This window comes from Pistacia vera, unplaced genomic scaffold, assembly GCF_008641045.1.
Source record: "Pistacia vera cultivar Batoury unplaced genomic scaffold, PisVer_v2 Contig645, whole genome shotgun sequence".
NCBI classification, from domain to species: Eukaryota; Viridiplantae; Streptophyta; class Magnoliopsida; order Sapindales; family Anacardiaceae; genus Pistacia; species Pistacia vera.
The window spans coordinates 563675-584824 of NW_022196496.1; the positions used below are offsets into that span (position 1 = coordinate 563675).

Sequence of the window (21150 nt, forward strand, 5' to 3'; positions counted from 1 at the left end):
GAGCTAAGATTCGTATGGGACCAATTGGAATTTTCTTTCTAGCTCAACTTGGTAGCAAGAAAAGAATCACAGGCGTTTGTATCTGAGTGGCTACAGCTTTAGAAATTGCCACCACCGAAAGTATAAGAACAAAGTTTGTGAACTTTATTCTTCAACAAACCTCATCCGAATCCTATTCTCACACAGTTTTTGCTTTAATAAGATCATATAATATGCAGAGAATGAAGGTTTGTTTTTGCTTCCCTACTTTGGTTTTGTCATCCCAGTTTCCAAGGTCTGTTAAATTAACCAAGTTTATTAATTTATAAAAAGAAAAAAGAAAATGATTTATAGTTTGGTACTGATATGATATTGTGGATGAAGGAATTATAGGAAAGAATGGGTATGGCAATAACAAGACTGGTGAAATCGCTATTTGCGAGGAAAGAAATGAGAATTCTGATGGTGGGTCTTGATGCTGCTGGAAAAACAACCATTCTTTACAAGCTTAAACTTGGAGAGATTGTTACTACCATTCCCACCATTGGTAATTATTTCCTTTATCTATTTCTCTCATTAGTTATCTTTTAAATTATTAAATTATTATTTGATTGATGTTTGAGTAACCAGGATTCAATGTGGAAACCGTTGAGTACAAAAATGTTAGCTTCACAGTCTGGGATGTGGGAGGACAAGACAAGGTACAGTATCTATCGTTATATTTGTATATAATAATAGTGATGTATTCGTGTTTGTCCATAAAATTAACCAAATTAATGAGAGATTTTTTTTTTTTTTTTTTTGTTTTAATAATGTCTGTCCAAGTAGATAAGACCACTGTGGAGACATTATTTTCAGAATACACAGGGTCTTATATTTGTGGTGGACAGTAACGACAGAGAAAGAATTACAGAGGCCAAAGATGAACTCCATAGGATGCTCAGTGAGGTCAATTTTCCAAACTTCATTTTATTTTCAACTTTTCACATTACAGTTTAATACATTTCTACAGGGTATCAAAATGAGAATCAGTTGTGTCTCATATACTGATCAAATTATATATTTGAACTTAATGGTCATGCTACAGGATGAACTACGTGACGCCACTCTGCTTGTATTTGCCAACAAGCAAGACCTCCCAAATGCCCTCACTGTTTCAGAAATCACTGATAAACTTGGCCTCCACTCACTTCGCCAGCGCCGTTGGTAAAATTAAAATAGAACTTCAATTTTCCAGAGAAACAGATAGAGAAAATTGCAGTGTTTCAATATTTTGTTAGTTTAATTTATAGGGACCAGAAAAGATGGTTCAAAATTTGATTATCATATGTTATGACTTTGTTCTGATTAGTGGCATTTGAAAAATGAGTTGTGCAGGTACATTCAGGCTACTTGTGCCACATCTGGGCAAGGGCTCTATGAAGGTCTTGATTGGCTATCTAGCAATATCTCTACTAAGGCAACATTCTTTCCTTTCTTCAAACTTTGGGCCTTGATTGTTGCTCTGCTCAAGTATTTCTAAATTTTTTACATTTAAATGCAGGCCTAATTTGCAATTGCAGCAATAAAGGTCAGATTATCTGAAGAAAAAGACCTTTATAATTTCATAACATGTGAGAAGAGCATGAATACGACATTAAAAGCTTTAAAATTTTGAGACATTTACTACTGTGATAATGTACTAGTATATAATATATAATGTTTTGTATTACAATATGAAAGAATGACTTTTCGGATATATATATTTATTGATGAAAACTACTTATTTCATGTCATTAATACCCATTTGGGTTGAAAAGAAACTGAGAAGAAGAAACAAGTACGATAAATATGCATCATTTTCCATCTCTTAGCTGTATCTCTTCTACCCTATTAATTATAAACGCAGAATGACTTCTGAGTCTTCATCTACTCTTCTCTTTTCCCTTTATGTGCGACCAAACATTAAGGAATTCACAGTCCACACTCTCAACAAATACATAAAGCCAATTAATGCCAATTTTACAACTTCAGTATTGGAAATAACAATAGCCAGTAGGGGACATATCCAAGTTAATAGTTTTGATTTAGGTATCGAGTGAAATTGCAGAAGGGTTTCTTCACTATAATTTGACCATTGACTGCCGTAACTGACAGAAGTTAAGGTAGTCGGGACAAAGCTACGGTGATTTAATTTAATTCTAGTAAAGATTTACTGCATAAATTTATCATTTAGAATGAATGAAGTTTGAATTTATCTCTTGAAGAGATTTGTTGATGCGATAATTTAGACCAATCAGAGATACCCAATTAGTCTCGAAAGGGATTAAACAAGATATGTGCATGATTATTGGTAACCACGTGAGAGGATTATTGCCATCAGCCTTCGGCACATCTGTGACACACATATGATTGTTAAGGAATTAGGTACAAGAAGGTTAAATTCCTAAAGACATCAAATTAAAAATATTTATGTGAATAAATCATTATAGTAATTTTATAAAAGGTTTAATTAATATGAAAAGTAGTGTTAAAAGTCATTTGTAATTACTTATAGCATAAGAAGGACAAGTATTGCTTAATATTGAGAATGTAAAAAAATAGGCATGAGATTAACATGTGAAAAGGACAGTCTTCCTTTTGCAATGATAATTTCAAAAAGAGCATTAAATAATGGATGTAACATGTGCATCCAGTCCAAAATAGTGTCACATTTCCAAATTTATTGATGAACTGCATTTTTGTTGGAGTCCAACAACCTTATTGTATACCGCCATTCAATTCTCAATCTGAGTCTAATTAATTCTACTGTTGACTATGATTTAAAACTTAATTATGATCTCAAAGTTAGGTGGGTGTCGGGATCTCATTCCTACGTTCTGCTTTTCAACCAGTTGTTCTCATAAGTCGTAACACAGGCCCGGAAATTCTTTATTTCTCATACAACTTCAACAAACTATGTCTCTTGGAATTTTTTTAATATAATTTCTGGTTAAAGTTCTCGCTTAATTGAGTTTAGAGAGGGAAAAAAATATTTTGATTTTGTTATTTCCTTTCTCCATATCAAATTATCAACACCAGATTGGACATTTCCCGACAAGGGGTGACAGCAATGAGCTAAAACAAAGCAGGTGTTTTCACTATTTCTATTTGATGGAGATAATGTATTTGATTATTGATTGTACACTATTTGCAGGGATTTGTCATCTTGTCCGAATTGAATATTTATTAAGTTGGGTAGGAACATTAATTAGATAAACAGTAGAAGCTTTTTTAGCTGGGCTGTCATCCATTTTATAGTATTTCCAGGGCAAAGTCTGAGGGTAATATATTTGCTACAGAATTTCAACTTATATGAAAGAAGAAAAATAACTGGTATCTGTAAAGACATTGAATTTATTGGTCTTTGTGTTACCAATGCGAAGGCTTGTCAGACTTTGAAATGATATGAAGACAAAACTAAAATTTATTTTAATACTTTATCACACGAAAACAGGTGAAAATTAAATCAGATTTTATTGGCTTATTTCCTTGAGAGTGCAAAGATTCGAGGAAACTGGGATGACTAGAAGTGTCTAAAATCTCTCTTTCTGATCAACAATCTGAACAATACTATTTGAGAATCAGTTTTAGAGAAGAAACAAGAGAGTTTTGTCAATTTCCTACCCAAATTATTAAAAGACAAGCTTTATAGCTGTTTACAACCACTTCAATTCTGTTGTTTCACATGTGCACTACTTACTCTCTTGTTTATATTATCAAACTTTGACCTATTCTGTATGCAAATTCCAATCTTAGCTTTCTCATTTCCATTTCACTTTAGGCCTCTTCTTCTTAAGGCTTGTGAAGACAGAGGAATTACATAAGATAGACAAACAGCTTCCTTTTTTCATGTCTTGTTTAATTGTTACATTCCTCAATGGTTAAATCAATGGATTTTACCAATGATTAGAAGAAGCCTTTTTTGGAGGGTACTGAGTTTATTTACTTGATACATGCCATGGAAATGTAAGTTTTAAAAGCTGAAACTGTAGCTCTGATGTTACAGATTTATATTTTTTTCATACGTTTAAGAAGCAATACTGGAAAAAATTCAGATACAGGGTAGTAATTAACTTGGAGTTAAATTTAACATACTTTCAGGGTTCATAATTGCACATGCCAAAGTGGAGAACTGGGGTGTGGAGATTATTAAATACTTTTCTACAGCAAATAAGGTAATGTGGTACATGGCTTCTGCGTGGCACACCAGGAAAAATTTGGGTAGAGAACAAAACATTTCCCAGATGTGTATAAATACTTTGCAGCTCATTTATTCACAAGTTAGTTCATTGAACCAAATGAAAATCCAGATTACTATTAAAATCAGTACTAGTAAACAACATTTAATAGCAAGTAATTATTATGTGATTCCAGAGTTATTATTGGTCGGCCCACAGCCTTAGCTGTTGCTTTTAACTAATATCTTAAATCTGATAATTAAAATACATCATGAGATTAATGTCAAACCATAACTTACTTACAAAAGCAGAAACAGGTCCATAAAAATTTACAACATTTAATAGTCATTATTGTTTTTCTAGTACCATATCTCCACGTATTGATATCTCTTTCAGAATATAAACAGAACTCTTGCCTTGTTGACTTCTATTGTAATCAATATTTTCCTGTATAACTTTTGATACAGGACATTCCCACAAAACAAATTTATCTGATGGGATTGTGAATAATTCAAAGAATGAGAAGCCCCTACTTGAGATCTCTGTTTTAAAAATCGGACCGAACCGACTAGTCTAACCGGTTGGACCAGGACCCGAGGCCTTCTCCGGATCGGTTCACTCTTTTTAACTATTTGAAGTTTAAAATATAACAAACACACCCTTGATTATTACCATCAGTCCCTGAAGGTTTCAAATCTAGCAAACACACCCTCTGGCCAAATGCAAATCGGCAATGACCTCCCCTTTTCCGGCGACCTTCCACCTTCCCTTACTGTCGGAAACCACCTTCTGAGTTCTGACTTTCTCCGGTGCTGTCACGCTTTATCTCCAATAGTCCAACCGCTGCGTGATGTTTCGTCGTCCACCTTCGCCACGAGATTTTTCTTCCATTTCTCAGCGTCGATCGACCTTCTCCGCCATCGATAGGCTTCCTTAGCCACCGATCTACCTTCTCCCAAGCTCCCTTGTTGTCGTTCACAAAGATCCAGTCATATCACCAAAAAAAGCAACCGCGACCAGTGACTTTACCACCGATTTGCCATTTTCCGGCGATGCCTCTACTTGCTAGCTGCTGATTCGCCCTCCCTATCATCCGATCTACCCTTCTTGGTGTGTCGCTGCTGCTCTCCCAATCGATCGTCAATTTGCATTTGGCCAGGGTTGTGTTTGCCAGATTTCAAATATTTAGGGTTTGATAGTGATTATTAGGGGTGTTTTTGTTAGATTTTAAACCTGTCAAACCATCGGTTCAACCGGTTGGACCGGTTGAACCGTGACCCGGCCATCAAAGCGGTTTACCCTCCGGTCCGGTTTTTAAAACAATGCTTGAGATCGTGATTTATCTGCTCCAAATCTTTTAGGTAAAACATGTTTCTTTTTTTTTTGGTGGGTGAATTACAAAACATATAGCACAGTTTGCAATAAATACTTCCAATGTAGTTTGCTTGAGGAAGCATAGAAATTTATTACTATTAGTTACTTCTAGCATTGTTTGTCAACATGAGATGTGGACTAGAATCGGCAAAGGAAGAATTTAACCAACCAATTACCCTAACTGATATAAGGTGAGTAGTAAGGCCATTCATGTATTTGAATTTAGGAATTTTCGTGTAAAAACATGTACGGGGCGAATGTACAATGATATTACTAGAACTATTCCAGTATTAACCTGACCTTTTTCCTTGCAACAATCGCTTGATCTTAAATGACTGAATATATTGCAATTTGCAAACCCAACAAAAGAATGGGAAAGCAGTAAAAATGTTTTGACAGCACACTCCTAAGTCCCAAGAAGCCAAAACAGCCAAAAGAAATACAGGGTCACAATAGATGGGAAGCCAGAAGACTGCCATTGTGTTGGCAGAACAAGACATCTGAGTATCTAAGTCCTTTAGGTTATAAGAAACATGCAGAGTATCAAGTCGTTGAACCACACAAAGAAAGTATGGAGAATTCAATCAAACTAGCTAAATACTAGGCTTAGTGAAAGATACCCATAATTAGGAGGCTTAGTCCAATCATTCCACAAGATTAAAGAAAACACATAACAGAGTATGTTTAAGTATAAAGGCAATCTGCTAACTTAACAGATTACCCTAAAACCTTAAGCAGTTAAAGAGAGTGATGTTGATATCAGGAAAAAACTGATGGCAACATGAATTTGGCTATTGTCATAACTCCTTTAGAACTTTACCTTATACTTAAAAGACCTTGAAGGACCTCTCCAATGTTTCTGATGTTTACTTAAGGGGTTGAGACTAAAGATTAATGTCTCTCGCTCACAGTAACATCCATATTCCAGTCTACAACCAACCAAGACATTCAACATTCACCTGCCCTTTGGAGGAAAACTCTCAATTGATCAATTTTATCATTGAAGAAAAACAGCCAAAGACATTACCCCCTATGGGGAGCTCACACCTAATTTTAATGAGATGGGCAGATAATGGTAATGATGGTGTAGATGAAGCACATTCTGGTGTTTATCAACAAACATGATTATAAAAATTATCAAGAGATGACAATCAGAAAAACTGTATGCAATGAGGATATAAACCACCAATCTCCTCATTCATTCTCAAACCATGTCATCTCCCAACTAAATTCAACAAGGCAGAGATTGGAATTCAGCTTGTCTTTCGGTGATTCCATATCAAGTTTTGGCTAGAAAGGCAACAATAAATAAAGCGTGACATACAAAATTATTTGCACCTCAACGATAATACTAAAAGAGGGATAGTATAATAACATGTTCTATGGTAGATACTAGGACAGAGAAAGATTAATGCAGGCTGCTAAGCACATCTGTAAACGTACTTAGAGAAGGCAGTGTTATCTGTTGAACATAGGCTCTGCTCCTTTTGAATCGAGGCTCAGGCGAGGATGAGACTGATAATGATGAATTCCACGAATCATTTGAGTCATCAGAGCTGAAAGATGCATCAAAAACAGCGTCTGGGCTTCCAGGTGCAGATTGAGATGGATTCCTGCGTTTGTGGCGCCCTCCATGGCTGCTTGCTACTTCCAGGATGAGCATGTAACACTCATTGACTTCATCCTGCTCAAAGGGAATACAAATATTAGGCAATCAAATTTTGATGAATCAACAAGAGCAGAGATTATAAGGACAGACAAAATAACCCCTGTAACTAAATTCGAACCTCACTGGTTTTGAGCACACTCATAAGTTGAGTTTGGTATTCCACATGATTAAGTGGCTCAACCTCCTTAATAATATGCAGCATTGTTGCAGTAGCCAATACAGATGAAGGATAAGCTATAAACCTTGAGTCTGGAATCAAATAAAACTTTACAAGTCAACATTTAAAAAAACAAATGTGAGGAGTGAATTAACAGTGTCTTTTTCCTATTCCAAGTTTGTTAAGCGAAAAACAAATTAGAAATAAAAGATATAGATTTCTTACCAACAATGACAGAGAGAAGCAAGCGCTCACACCTACGCATGAACTCCCAATGCAGGTGAGTCTTCAAACCAAGCCTTCTTACAATATGATCAAAGAAAGAAATTGGTGTCACCGGATTCATCCTCCAATCAAGTGTGGAAAGCACCAGAATCTCCATTTTCTGAATAGTCTTTGCTTCAAAAACATACTTTGATTCCTCCATCTAAACATAACACAAAATCTTACAATTATGATTTAATTACAAGTTCAATATACACAAATGAAAAAACAAAAATTTTACGGCTGAATAACATCAATAAGCATACAAATAAACACAACACTGAATCCCGCATTAAATCGGTGAAAAGTTCAAGAACACAAAAAAGGAAAAAAAAAAAGAGAGAGAGAGCAAATAAGTGGCAATTTAACAAACACCCAGATCCAAAATCAATAAAAATACTTACTTGCAAGTCCAGAAGGAGTGGGACTTGGGTCTCCTCAACTTTGGCAGCGAGTGACAAACAAGCCACAGCAGTAAGTTGACCCATCCATGGTTTGTCTCTTTGAAACTTCAAGCTTGAAATGAACCTATCAAAGTAGTTGATAGCAAGAACAGCAGTCAAAGAGTTGAAGCCAAAGATAGCCTTAACCTTGAAAATCCAGTCTATAGCCTCTTCACGAACAAACACTAAAAACCCATCATAGATTAAATCACTACCATGAGCCCAAGTCTCATTTTCCTTAGAAATCAAAGAGGATAACTGAGCATCGTCCCAAAACAAGTCATGTTCAACAACAATAGAGGATAAAGCTGAGTCCTTTTCTTCACATTTTTCATTCTCAAATTCAGTAACACTCTCATCCTCAAAACAACTAGTCTCTTCGTCACACAAAAGACCATCAAGCATATTAAAAGAAGATGTTTGTAGCACTTGAGTCTGTTCTTCAAGCAAAGCCATTCTTCTTCAAATAAGAAGAAGATTGAAGCCTTTGCTCATTATATTATCAAAACCCAAATCTTGTCATTTGCTACTACTCTCTCTCTCTCTCTCTCTCTCTCTCTCTCTCTGTGCTAATAGGCTCTAGTGTGACAGAGAAAGGAGAAATGTGTAGTGAGCGAACGAAGGGTTTTATCTGTGGAAACTTTTCACGCCTGTCCTTTTTATTCCCGTATAGTTTTTTTTTTTTTTTTTCTCTCTTTTCTTTTATTTGCTTTTCTTTTCTTTTTCCTTTGGTTCCTTTTATTAATTATTTAATTGATACGAGCGTTTGGCGCTAAAGAAAAAATAAAATGGTAACAGCAGTGAGTGAGTTTGTAATAAAAATGAAAAAAATATTTATGTCTGCTTAGATAAAGATTAAAGAAAGAAAAAGAAAAAATAAGCAAAAATGTTACACGTCGATGGTATACCGTATATTTCGTATATCACCTATAAAAGCCTCTCATCACTTCATCTCCTCTGTTTTACACGTTCAAATTTATTTTTCATTTATCTAAATTTAAAATTTAAAATTATCCAGCCTAATGGCTGTTGATGTTGCAGGTGTAGGAAGGAGAGTGTATCAAACGCGCCTTATAGTATATTGGAATTGGGTGTGGTAAAAAAAGCGTTGACCGTATGAAACAGACCTTGTCAATTGTCATGTTTTTGACTCGCAAAACGGAGATATTTCATTTGTAATCAAATGATTATACTTCCCAACTTTTATCTGAATTGCTATCACCTAATTTTGTTACTATATAGTATATACAAGGAGATCATACTTTTACCTTAACAAAGTATAGTTATAAAAATTATTATTTTGATTTCTTATTTTATAATTTATATATTAATAATATTGTATTAAGATTTTAATTTATATTTTAGTAGTATTAAGATTTTAATTTAATGTTTTAATTGTCTTTTTTTGAAACAGATAAAAGATCGTGTCTTAGAATCAGTAAAGACAAGTGTCATTGATGAGATTATAAATACAGTTGATGCATAGTCAATTGATGTAAAGTCATAGACAATTGTCAATGGTATAAAGCATTACAACATTAAGACCCTTAATGTCGATGAATTGTAAGCTACAAATGAAGTGGACAAAGTGAATAAAAAAGTCATTACAAAATTAAGTGATCAGGCTCGACAATTTCACTACACTAATCGAATAAATATTAATATCTTTCTCGATCATCCAAAAGAGCAACAAATCGTGTATGCTTTAATAGAAGAATAAATTATTACTGCAATTAGACAAGAAAATAAAAGAAATAATCTTGAGGATGATAGTACGAAAATACAAAAAGTTTCGTGTCATGAAGCTCTAAACATGCTTAAGAAATTAAAAATATTTTGGTTTTAATAAGAAAATGTCCATATTAGCAAGCTATTATATACTTATCAGGTAAAAGATGCGGTAACAAATCTAAAGTATAAATCGTTGTCCCAAACAACTTTAGATAAATATTTTATTTTATCGTAAACTTTTAATGTAATATAATATATATTTTTTTGATAATATACAGATAATTATTACTATATAGAAGTAACTTTCTTTAAGATAGGAATTAGAAAAATTATAATTTATTACAAGTGGAGTTTATTCTTATTTATAATTATCACAAATTAGAATTATAATTTGTTATGATTATATAAAATTTATTCAACATCGTTATAGACACGTTTTACTATAATCATAAATTTTGGAGCTTTTATTATTTGATATTTAAAATAAACAAAATTTATATTATAAAAGAATTACAATTTCATAAGGTTACAATACCTGTATAATAACAAATAAGGTCATCGATAGGATTCTGACAGTGGACACGTGGACTTATTACAAGAATAAGTTCGGACATGGTCAACGCAATGACATGTTCACAGTTTGAAAGCATGGCATATTCTTTATGGGTAGAATAATTTTATTTATTTTTTTATTTGTATAATGGTTCTTTCACCCCACATCAATAAATCACATTCTTCATTTTTTGCTCATACACGTGTCAAATCTCAAATTTCAGATGAAATATTGGAGATTGAAGATAAAAGGCAAAGCAAGACCATAGATAAAAGAACAAGCAATAAGGCGGTATTTGGTTGGGGGTTATATAAGATTATTAGGGTTAAGTTATCTTATATTACTTGATTACTATATTTGATTGTCAAGTAATATAAGATATTGGTAATCTTCAAATACCAATAGTGGTTACTATTGGTAATATTTTAAGTAATCTGATTACCTCAATTTTCTTAGGTATTTTAAGATTATCAGGGTTATCTTTTTTTGTTACAATTTTATCCCTTATTAATAAAAATTTTGGACAATAATACCCCTATTTTAAAATAAATTTACATTTATATCATATTTCAATTTTATCCTTGTTTAATTAAAATTTTGGACAATAATGCCCTTATATTTAAAACAATTTATAGACCACCACTGCCACCCAGCCACAACCACCATCGACAGCGGGCCAGCCACCACGGACTACCGTCAAAAAGTCGTTGGAGTCCCTAAAAAAGAATGAGATTCGGTGGGAGACTTCGATATGGCCGTTTCCGGCCATATTGATGGCTGAAAACGGTCATATCAGGCCAAATCGATGGAATTGGCCAGGTCCATGGTCGTTAATGGCCATATCAGAGTCTCTTGGTCACTGTGAGCTACTCACGGAAACTTTTGAAGACTTTCGACGATGGTTTGCGATGATGGCAGGAGGTGGGGGTGATTTTGTCATAAATTAAAGTTTTATATAAACAAGGGTATTTTACTAAATCTAAAATATTGAGGGTTAAAAAATATTTAAAAATTAATAATAAAACTAATATTTAAAAAAGAGACAATTTAGTAAGTTAAATAACATATCCATCAATTTATTCCCTATAACCAAACATATTAATATAACATACTTACTAACTAATTAAACATATTTTTTTAAAAATTCTTAATAATCTTTAAAATAATTTATCTTTTTAATAATCCAATATTTTCAGTAATCTAACATTTTCTTAACCAGATTTTTTTTCTGATTTAGTAAAGGAAAAAAGAGGGAAAGGGGTATGAAACTTTTGAATTCTGTGGCAGTCTGTAAGTGTGCTGGTGAAATGTGAAATGACAGCACATTAGGTGGTTTCATAGGGCGCCAAAAAGAAACAACACGACTGTGCCGTGTGCAGTGACCATTCGTCATCCGTAATTTTTTTTTGTCTTTTTATCCTTCTTCTCACTTGCTCTTTTCCATAATTTGTTGATGCCCATCTCAACAGTATAGCTAATACTGTATCACTCATAATTACCATATTAAAATCATATTAGCGTATAATAAATCACGGATTACAGAGATATCGTGTAATTCCGGAGAGATGATATGGAAATGGTAAACAAGAAGATAGTACAATAAGGACAACTCATAAGAGAGAGAGAGGAGGAGAGAGGCGGTCTTTTACTCGAAATGGTTATGTATGTGTACAAATGAAAAACAGACGAAACCAATCTCTCTCTCTCTCTTTCCCTTCACAATTGTTTCTCTCTTGTCAGCCATTGCCACTGTACACTTCTTCCTTTGGGTATTTCATGTCCCATAACCCGTCCTTTTCTTCTTCTTCTTCTTCTTTTATTTTTGTTTTTGTACTTGCTGGTACTCGTTAACTGTTCAATTTATTTATACGCTACCTGCCGTCTATAACTCTCTTCACCTAAGTTAGTAAATGCTCCTTTAAAAAAAAAAAAAAAAAAAAAAATTCTTAATTTTAACGGTGGATCCTGTTTTACAGAGTATAAATGAAAGTGATAAGCATATTAAATGGGTGCAATACAGATATGACGTCCATCTGTTCACAGTCCTGCAATGGTTGGTGAGTTTTCAAATAAGAGTTTCAAAAATTAGTTTCAGCGGTACAATTTTCAGCTGGGCCTGGACCTTATCTTGATGATGACCAAAGTCTGTTTTGTTCAGTAAAATTTTAACCACACATACAAAAATAACCCTGTCAACTAGCAAAGATTCAAAAGCACTCTTTACAATTTACCATCCATAAACACAAATATATGTATGTATAATCCAATTCCAACGATAGGCTGAGCTCGGATAATAGATATAATGCGGAATTAAATGGTTAAGCAAGATGAAGTTATGTTGTAGTGTGCGTAGAGGAGCAGATAGGTGCAGTGGAAACCAGGCTGTAGTTTTACAGGTTCTCCTCAATTTGGTGTGTTCATCCCCATTGCCAAAACACAATAAATGCGTCTAGCTTTTTTCCCAGGTCCCAATGTAATGGCTCCAGAGTTATATATACCCACAATGAAGCGACTAATGTCATTTCTTTAGAGCCATTTATACGTACATACTTTTAATTCAAATAAAATATAATGATGTTATCTCCATAACCATAACAACCTACAAATAATTGAATTTGAATCAAAATTTATCTCCCTTGACCAGCTAGCATTGTCATCATAACTTATATCAACATCATTGACCTCATCACCATTCTTTTTTTCACTAATTTCATTATAATTTTCACATATATTTAGCTTCAAATAGTTTTTGATGCTTCCTGCGTACGTGCTCAGTTAAAGGAATTAATTGAAATGCACAGTAATTCATATATTCTGTTATAATATTATCTTTATTTTAATTAATGGAATAAGTAAGGTTGTGATTGGATTTGGAGTAGTCACAGCTGAGATTTAAATTGGAATAAAAAGTAAGAAAATGAATAGTTTGATGGTTAAATATATATGTTATATAATTGGAGTGTTTGGGCGTTCAGGGCAGACAGCAGTGGCATCAATTAATTGACGGAATAGGGCATTTGGCAATTGGTTAATTGCTGTAAATGACAAGGACATGTTTACACTTACGAAATTTTTGTTTTTCTATTTTTTGAGTAAGTTACAGGTACACCTGATGGATAACTTATCATCTTCCATTCCCGTATAATGCCAACCAATATTACCCTAAACTACCTATTTTAAGTTTTTTACAACACCCATCTCTTTCTATAACATCTAATATGCAAAATCACCCCTAGGTGGCAGAGTGGTCAATTAGGGCTCTTAGGTATAACATCTAATAGGTTTTTAGTTTGATTCATTTCAACCCTTAATAGGAGTGACCATGGAAACATTCTAAGATTTTAAATGATTACGCAAACTAGTCCAAACACCCAAAGAAAAAAAAACCTAATCTGCAACTTCCGATCAATCATACATGCAAATACAAGGAAATCTCTACTTACTAATATATATCGTATAAAAATACTAAGTCAAATCTTTTAACTTGATTTAAGACAAACACGGTGTAAAGTTTGACATTATTAATGAATTAATCAAGTCTTAACTTAACATTTACTCAAAAAGATTTATACCAAGTAAAGTGCAAAAAAAGGCTTGAAAAATGAAGTTGTCAGATGGAAAGAAAGAACAATACAGCATAAATATTATTCAGTGTCCAAAGATATGAAAAGGAAAAAAAATAAAAAAATAAAGTTAGGTTGGGTTGCACGAAAAATGAAATATTATTCTCTTGTGTGTTTAATTATTATATAATCATATCTTTTTTAGATTAAAGATATGGACATTATAGATACACTTTCCGTCGTTTCCGATAACTTTATTACTCTTGCAGTCTGGATACTCTGAAGAAACTCTCAATGCCACTCTCTCTCTCTCTCTCCACTCTTAATTTGCACCTTTACACAGAGAAATCAGAATTACACTTTATCCATTTTTGTATACATATTTGTTTTTTGCCTCTGTTGCCAGCCACGATAGAGATCAAATTTATATATATATATCTTCAGTCTAAAGAGATTTTCCGTAGGGTTACCTAAGAGGATTACAATTTCAGGCTCCACTCTCTTTCACATTCATTTCATGGCTCGACCTGCGAGGTAGAGAGATATATTTCAAACAAAAGGTCTCTTGTGTACGCTTTCTGTGCTAGTTTATATATACATATCTTTTTCTTCCTCAGCATTTCTCTGCTCTCCATTCTCACAACAAAAACACCAGAAACAAGTTTTTAACTTCTGTTGCAGCATTTTCGTTTAAAGTCATTTTCCCCTCATCGAAATTTTCTCTCTGCATTCATATTTTACAGTCTACACTGCCTATACAAACCTACCATCCTGTCACTTTTATGTTTTTCTTCACCTTTTCCAGTTTCATACTTAATGATCACCCAAAAAAAACAATATATAAATATGCAGAGGTTGAGGGAAGGAACAAAGCAAGCTCAAGATGGCGTATTTTCCGAACCAAACTAATTTTTTTTAAAGAATGAGATGGAATAAGCTCAAAACGTCAAATTGGGCAACCAGCAACGTAATTAAAGCGTCCACCAAACTTGGGCTCATTGGCACCCAAGGCCCGGCCCATACCGCAGTTGCAAAAAATGAAGGTAAAGCAGGAATATCATACAGAGGCATCCATACGAAAGTTGTAGAAGTTGATGTTACAAAATAACAAAGGGGGGGAAATGGCAATTATTTTGGTAGCACTCATGGACATGGTTGGTGCTGTCATTTTAGCAACTGGGTGGATAACTCTTTAATGGATGTTTTTATAGAGGAATGAACAACACAAACAGCTTTGCCCTCCACTTCACCAACAACATTCATTTCATGCCATTAGAACTTGTAATAATAATGATTCCACCCACGACTTTGAATTTGACTCAACCGCCAGCTATTCTATTCATTAGTCTATCTAGCATATAAGGCTTCACCTATTTGGTGAAAAATGTTTTAACATTATGAGACTTGGAAGTGGGGTATACTCTCCATTAATGCTTTCTAAATGTTATCATCATGTTTGAGTCAGTTCCCAAATTAGCATTGATGTATTGCCCAACCTCAATCTTCCATAGTTTCGAGGAACGTGTCTAGGGTGATGTCCAAGTTAATGGTTGTTTATCGTTTCTCCTTTGAATATGTTATATTATATAATGGCAAATATCCATGAGACCAAACCAATCATAGATGAAAACATTTTACAAGGTTAGGATTTAAATAAAATTCCAACTATTCAAGGTGTATATACATACGGGGTTACCTACCACATTTATGGTTTGCCTAGAATATTGAGTTTGTACAGTGTTTAATGAATTGTATGGGCAAAAAATCGTCTTGTGTCTAACAAGATCTAATAACGAAATAAACATGTCACAGTTTAAGGCCTTAGCCCAATCTCGATTAAGCCTACGCTTAAAATCACATTGTGAACTACCCACTCTAAGAGTTTGACTATCTTATAAGTTAAGTTGAATTAGGTTCCAACCCATTAACCTACAATAGTCCATAAATAAGAAATCATATTCTATTTCCACTTCTGCTGAGATTTCGAATCTTCCTCAAACTATTAAACTTAATCTGATAAAGGTAAGAAATCATATTTCTATCCTGATAGAGATTATCTCCCAAAATATGACTCAGTATCTTACTAAGATTCCAACCCTTTAGGTTCACTATAAAAACAGAGGTTTGCTCTCTCATTATAAATGCAATCTCCAATAATCAACCTCGACTACTCAAAATCACCTCTCTTTGCTCCTAAATTCTAGCTCCCAAGAATTCTACACCTTCGCCGTGGCCTAGGCCTCCGACAAGACTCCTGATAATTTTTCTTTCCTTAATTCTCATTAAATATTCTCTTTCAACCTTGTGGACTTAAGCGTCAGAGTGCCTACGGAAAACACCACCCTGGTGTTTTTCGTAAGCTTCACGCTTGTCTTTTCATGTATGCAAGTCTAGTTGACTGTCAGTGGTCTCAACTTCACAGGATCAGACCCTATTTCCATAACCGTTGATTTTTTGTATCTACATGGATAGCAAGAGTTAGTTGAGACGCCGCAAGCTGACCGGGACACCTTGGTTATCACCCAAAAAAAAAAAGTTAAATATATTAAATATAATTAATGTTTAATGATGGGCACGAAACAAAGTTGGACCTTGGTGAATCTTATCCAATCCCACCTTCTGGAGACTGGATTAAACTAAGAGTGTCCAACCTCGATTGAAAATGGGTCAGGCCTACCCCGCCCAACAGTCAGCGCAGCCCAGGATATACTCGACACAATAACACATATCCAACCAAATCTAATAATTCAACTAAATTATCATGTTAAGTCAATTAACATATTTAATTATAAGTCTACTATTCATTACAAATTTGTGACATGATTTCATCCCACTTATTTCTCATATTTATTACATCACATTAATTCAATGACCTGTATCACATATTTATATTACAAAGTTTAATCCATTAATTATCGGACAAATATTCAAAATGTAGTATTATCATACTTTATTATTTAAAATGAATGGTCATCCGTGTTATAATTTATCATGAAGAATTACTGAACCGATTTAGACTATTGTTGTGTCATTTGATTAAATTACATAGAAATTTCCATTACTTTACCTTGGCGTAAATAAAACTTATTATGTTCATAGTCCATATACATTTCATCATGATTATAATTTAAGAGGTTTATATTATAATTTATACGAGTTTGGGAGGTTTAACTTTTATGCAAATTGGAATAAATTTCTAGGTCGGAGCATTGGACGGCCGTGGAAATTTCTTCTTTTCATCCTCACAATTTGACAATTTGTTTTTACTTGTTTGACTACTGTTTTGGTTCTATCGGTCCCAAATCTTTTCTCTTTTTCTTTTTATTTTATTTTTCAGTTTTATACAAATCTGGGTTGTGCATTAGGGATTAGGGCTTTTAGATTAGACCCACCTAATAAAATAAAAAGATTTGAAAAATAATAAAAATAATAAAATGCATAACTTGATTTATTTAATAACTCCAAGTATATATTATATAAATTTAGTATATTAATTGTTTAAATCAACTCAATGCATGCTAACTTTGTTGGAAATTAGATAATATTTTACATTCTTAGGGAAATTATATTAGACTTTTTAATAAAACTAGACCATTCCATTTGTTCTTTATATGTATAATATAAGCTTATATTATACATATAAAGAACAAATGGAATGGTCTTTATATGTATAATATAAGCTTATATTTATTGCTAACTAGAAACACTATGCTATTATTTTCTGACTTTTATTTTTTAGTTTCAGTTATGTATTTAATTATTTTTATAAACTAAAATATATATATATAGGAAAAACTTTCATATAGTCATAAAAAATTATGGTCTCAACTTATACCAATTATAAATAAGAATAAATTTCACATTGTAATAAGTTATAATTTTTCTAGATTTCGTCTTAAGAAGCTTGCCTCTACATAGTAATAATTATATGTATAGTGCAAAAAAAATATGTTATGCTACATTAAATGTTTAAGATGAAATAAATTATTTATTTAAAGTTATTTGAGATAATGATTTATGATTTAGAGTTGTTACCATATCTTTTATTTTGCGGGTATGTAATAAGTCGTTAACATAAACACCTTCTTGTTAAAGCCAAAATTTGTCTAGCTTCTTAAACATGTTTATAGTTTTTTTGCACGAAACTTTTGGTATTTCCATTCGATCATCCTCATGATTATCTCATTCATCTTCTTGTCTAATTTCAATAATGATTTATTCTTGAGTTAGAGCATACATAATTCGTTGCTCATTTGGATGATTGAGGAAAACATTAATATCCATTCGAGTAGTATAGCGAAATTATCGAATTTGATCATTTAATTCTGTAATGACTCTTTGATATCAATTTACATACTATCTTAATGCTACTAAAACAATGAATTGAAATCATAATACTATTAAAACATAGATTATAAATAAGAAATCAAGTAATATTTCAATATCATAAAAACTAAAAAGAAATCGAGTAAGAAAATGAATTGAAATTATAACACTACTAAAACATGAATTATAAAATAAGAAATTAAAACAATAATTTTTATAACCACGTCTCTATCAAGATATAACCTCTTCATAGTATCATATTTAATAGATCTCAATATTATGACTATAGAGAGATTTTACTAAATATAGAGTGATAGCTACGGAATACTTACCATATATGACTATAGTAATTGGGTGATTAAATCCAAAACCATATTATGTCTCAAATAAAATAACCAAGACAATAAATAATTAAAAAATAATCATACCAAATTTATATACATTCTTCGTATTGATAAACTCTAGAAAATAATATCAAAATTTTATTCTTATATTTTTAATTTTTGTATTTACTTAAAACAACATGAATTGTTTTGATTTCTATATTTCGTCGTTGTTAATATTAACTGCAACATAACATATAACAATAAACAAAAAATAATTAACTAAATGAAACATAAATATGAAATAATAAAAAATTGTATAATTTGGAAAACTATTAGATTAGCAAATAAAGGGAAAGTTAGCCTTTTAGCCTAATTTAATTGCCAAAAGATTGTCTTTGTCTATTTATTTCCATTTGAATCTCAAAAATTAGACGCCGGAATTTAAGACCATCTAGGAATTCACGAAATTCTACAGTGCCACGTATCGCTAGTTGTACACACCACATAAGCTCCCACTTTAAGTGCAATTGTAGGACACGGCTGTGAGCATGTGATGTTGAAGCGAACCCTTCAATCAGGTAATCCGTGTATTAAAAAAAAAAAAAAAAAAAAAAAAAAAAAAGAGGGGGTTTTGTGGCGATTACAACGATGACACGCACCCCATTTGACGGGCCAAAAATTCATGAACTAACAACAAACACATAAACAGAAGTAGCCACCTTCTTGCCTAATTCCTTCTTATAACGCTCTCTTTCTCCCCACCCCACCCCAAAAGAAAAAAGAAATAGTATCATCGAATTACTTAAAACAAAGAGGAGCAAAAGAAAAACAAATAACAACTACACAAAACTCCTTTTCTCTGTGCGTGTATTTCACACACCGATGGGCCAATCATCTTCCACCGCTTTAGACCCGACCGATCGGGTTTTTCTTAGTCCGCCGCGTTTTTCTAACGAGATTGTTGAGTTTGCTGAGGATATCGTGCTTACTCGGGATTATACCGGTGATTTGCCTGACGATTGTTTGGCTTATATTTTTCAATTTCTCGGGGCTGGGGATCGGAAACAATGTTCCCTTGTGTGCAAGAGGTGGCTGCGCGTGGACGGTGTCAGTCGTTATCGGCTTTCTCTCAATGCGCATAGCGAGATATTGTCTTCTCTGCAGTCGATTTTCACGCGCTTTGATTCCGTGACGAAACTGGCTCTGCGGTGCGATCGGAAGTCCATCAGCATTAACGACGACGCTTTCGTTTTGATCTCTATCCGTTGTCAAAATCTCACGCGCCTCAAGCTTCGTGGTTGCCGCGAGATCACGGACCACGGTATTACTACATTTGCTCAGAACTGCAAAACTCTGAAGAAACTTTCTTGTGGCTCATGCACTTTCGGAGCCAAAGGTATCAACTCGGTTCTTGATCACTGCACGCTTCTGGAGGAGCTCTCCATCAAGCGGCTTAGAGGAATTCGTGATGGAATCCAGCTGATCGGTCCAGGCGCCTCCGCGGCTTCATCTTTGAAGTCAATTTGCTTGAAGGAGCTGGTCAACGGTCAGTGTTTTGAACCTTTAGTAATCGGAGCTAAAAATCTCAAAACTTTGAAAATTATTCGTTGTTTAGGTGATTGGGACAATGTATTAGATATTATTGGAGATTCAAAAAACACTTCTTTGAACGAAATTCATCTTGAAAGGCTTCAAGTAACTGATCGTGGATTAACTGCGATATCAAACTGTTCAAGTATTGAAAATTTACATATTGTCAAAGCTCCCGAGTGTACGAATAAAGGGCTTGTTTCTGTAGCTCAGAAATGCAGTTTGTTAAGGAAGCTTCACATTGATGGGTGGAGGAGTAATAAGATTGGTGATGAGGCTTTAATTGCTGTGGCCAAACACTGTCCTAATTTACAAGAACTTGTTTTAATTGGTGTTAATGCAACCCACTTAAGCTTGACAGCCATTGCCTGTAATTGTTCAAAATTGGAGAGGTTAGCACTTTGTGGGAGTGGAGCGATTGGTGATGCAGAGATTGCATGTATTTCCGCAAAATGTGTGGCGTTGAAGAAGCTTTGCATTAAAGGGTGTGCTATATCAGATCTTGGGATCGAAGCACTTGCTTGGGGGTGCCCTAATCTAGTTAAAATTAAGGTCAAGAAATGTAGAGGAGTGAGTAGTGATGTGGCGGAGTGGTTGAGAGTACGTAGAGGATCTTTAATTGTTAATTTGGATGCTGAAGAGATTGATGGCTTGGATGCTAGTGGTAGTGATGGTGGACTGCAAGAAGGTGGTTTAGAGGTTCCAATGATGGTAGGGCAAGTAAATGTTCCCGATGCCTCATCAAATATTGTTGGTAGATTGTCATATTTAAAGGTAAAGATGGGACTTGTTGCCGGTAGGAATTTGGTGGCTGGAAAATTTAGAAGATGGACTAATGGTGAAAGCAGCAGTTCTAATGACAACTTATGAATGATCTGTGAAAGATTTGGAAAAATCAATCTTGCATTAGAGACATTATTCTTGTACTTTGATAGGTTGAAATGCTTTTGTGTTTTTTGGCTTCTGTGCTTCATTA

At 33.6% G+C, this 21150-nt stretch overlaps 3 protein-coding genes across 4 annotated transcripts; 2 read left to right on the forward strand and 1 right to left on the reverse strand.

The window, feature by feature from the left end:
- Positions 1–204: 204 nt before the first annotated feature.
- LOC116111592 (ADP-ribosylation factor 1-like) lies at positions 205–1710 on the forward strand. Of its 2 annotated transcripts, none has more exons than XM_031397755.1 (7): positions 205–227; positions 364–526; positions 610–680; positions 808–927; positions 1067–1185; positions 1357–1438; positions 1523–1710. In XM_031397755.1, exons 2-7 carry the CDS (start codon positions 379–381, stop codon positions 1526–1528), a joined length of 546 nt encoding a protein of 181 aa, XP_031253615.1. In that variant the 5' UTR covers positions 205–227; positions 364–378; the 3' UTR covers positions 1529–1710. The 2 variants fall into 2 exon arrangements, with proteins under 2 accessions (XP_031253615.1, XP_031253614.1); XM_031397754.1 differs by having other exon boundaries at positions 223–274.
- A 4982-nt stretch (positions 1711–6692) lies between these two features.
- LOC116111585 (cyclin-D3-3-like) lies at positions 6693–8704 on the reverse strand. The gene is made up of 4 exons (XM_031397748.1): positions 8047–8704; positions 7604–7805; positions 7340–7470; positions 6693–7236 (listed from the first exon to the last, which is right to left on the reverse strand). The coding sequence occupies exons 1-4, from the start codon at positions 8539–8541 to the stop codon at positions 6961–6963; spliced, it is 1104 nt and encodes a 367-aa protein (XP_031253608.1). The 5' UTR covers positions 8542–8704; the 3' UTR covers positions 6693–6960.
- A 10518-nt stretch (positions 8705–19222) lies between these two features.
- On the forward strand, positions 19223–21124 carry LOC116111586 (F-box protein SKIP2). Its single transcript, XM_031397749.1, has one exon. The coding sequence runs from the start codon at positions 19467–19469 to the stop codon at positions 21042–21044; it is 1578 nt and encodes a 525-aa protein (XP_031253609.1). The 5' UTR covers positions 19223–19466; the 3' UTR covers positions 21045–21124.
- Positions 21125–21150: the final 26 nt, after the last annotated feature.

What these genes read in the sequence shown, in the direction of transcription:
- LOC116111586 (XM_031397749.1), top strand. Translation starts at nt 19,467, where the DNA reads ATGGGCCAATCATCTTCCACCGCTTTAGACCCGACCGATCGGGTTTTT.
- LOC116111585 (XM_031397748.1), bottom strand. Translation starts at nt 8,541, where the DNA reads ATGGCTTTGCTTGAAGAACAGACTCAAGTGCTACAAACATCTTCTTTT. An exon ending in CACTCCTTCTGGACTTGCAA is followed by an intron (nt 7,806 to 8,046) that starts GTAAGTATTTTT and finishes TGTTATGTTTAG; the next exon opens with ATGGAGGAATCAAAGTATGT. An exon ending in GCTTCTCTCTGTCATTGTTG is followed by an intron (nt 7,471 to 7,603) that starts GTAAGAAATCTA and finishes ATTTGATTCCAG; the next exon opens with ACTCAAGGTTTATAGCTTAT.
- LOC116111592 (XM_031397755.1), top strand. Translation starts at nt 379, where the DNA reads ATGGGTATGGCAATAACAAGACTGGTGAAATCGCTATTTGCGAGGAAA. An exon ending in TACTACCATTCCCACCATTG is followed by an intron (nt 527 to 609) that starts GTAATTATTTCC and finishes TTGAGTAACCAG; the next exon opens with GATTCAATGTGGAAACCGTT. An exon ending in ATGTGGGAGGACAAGACAAG is followed by an intron (nt 681 to 807) that starts GTACAGTATCTA and finishes CTGTCCAAGTAG; the next exon opens with ATAAGACCACTGTGGAGACA.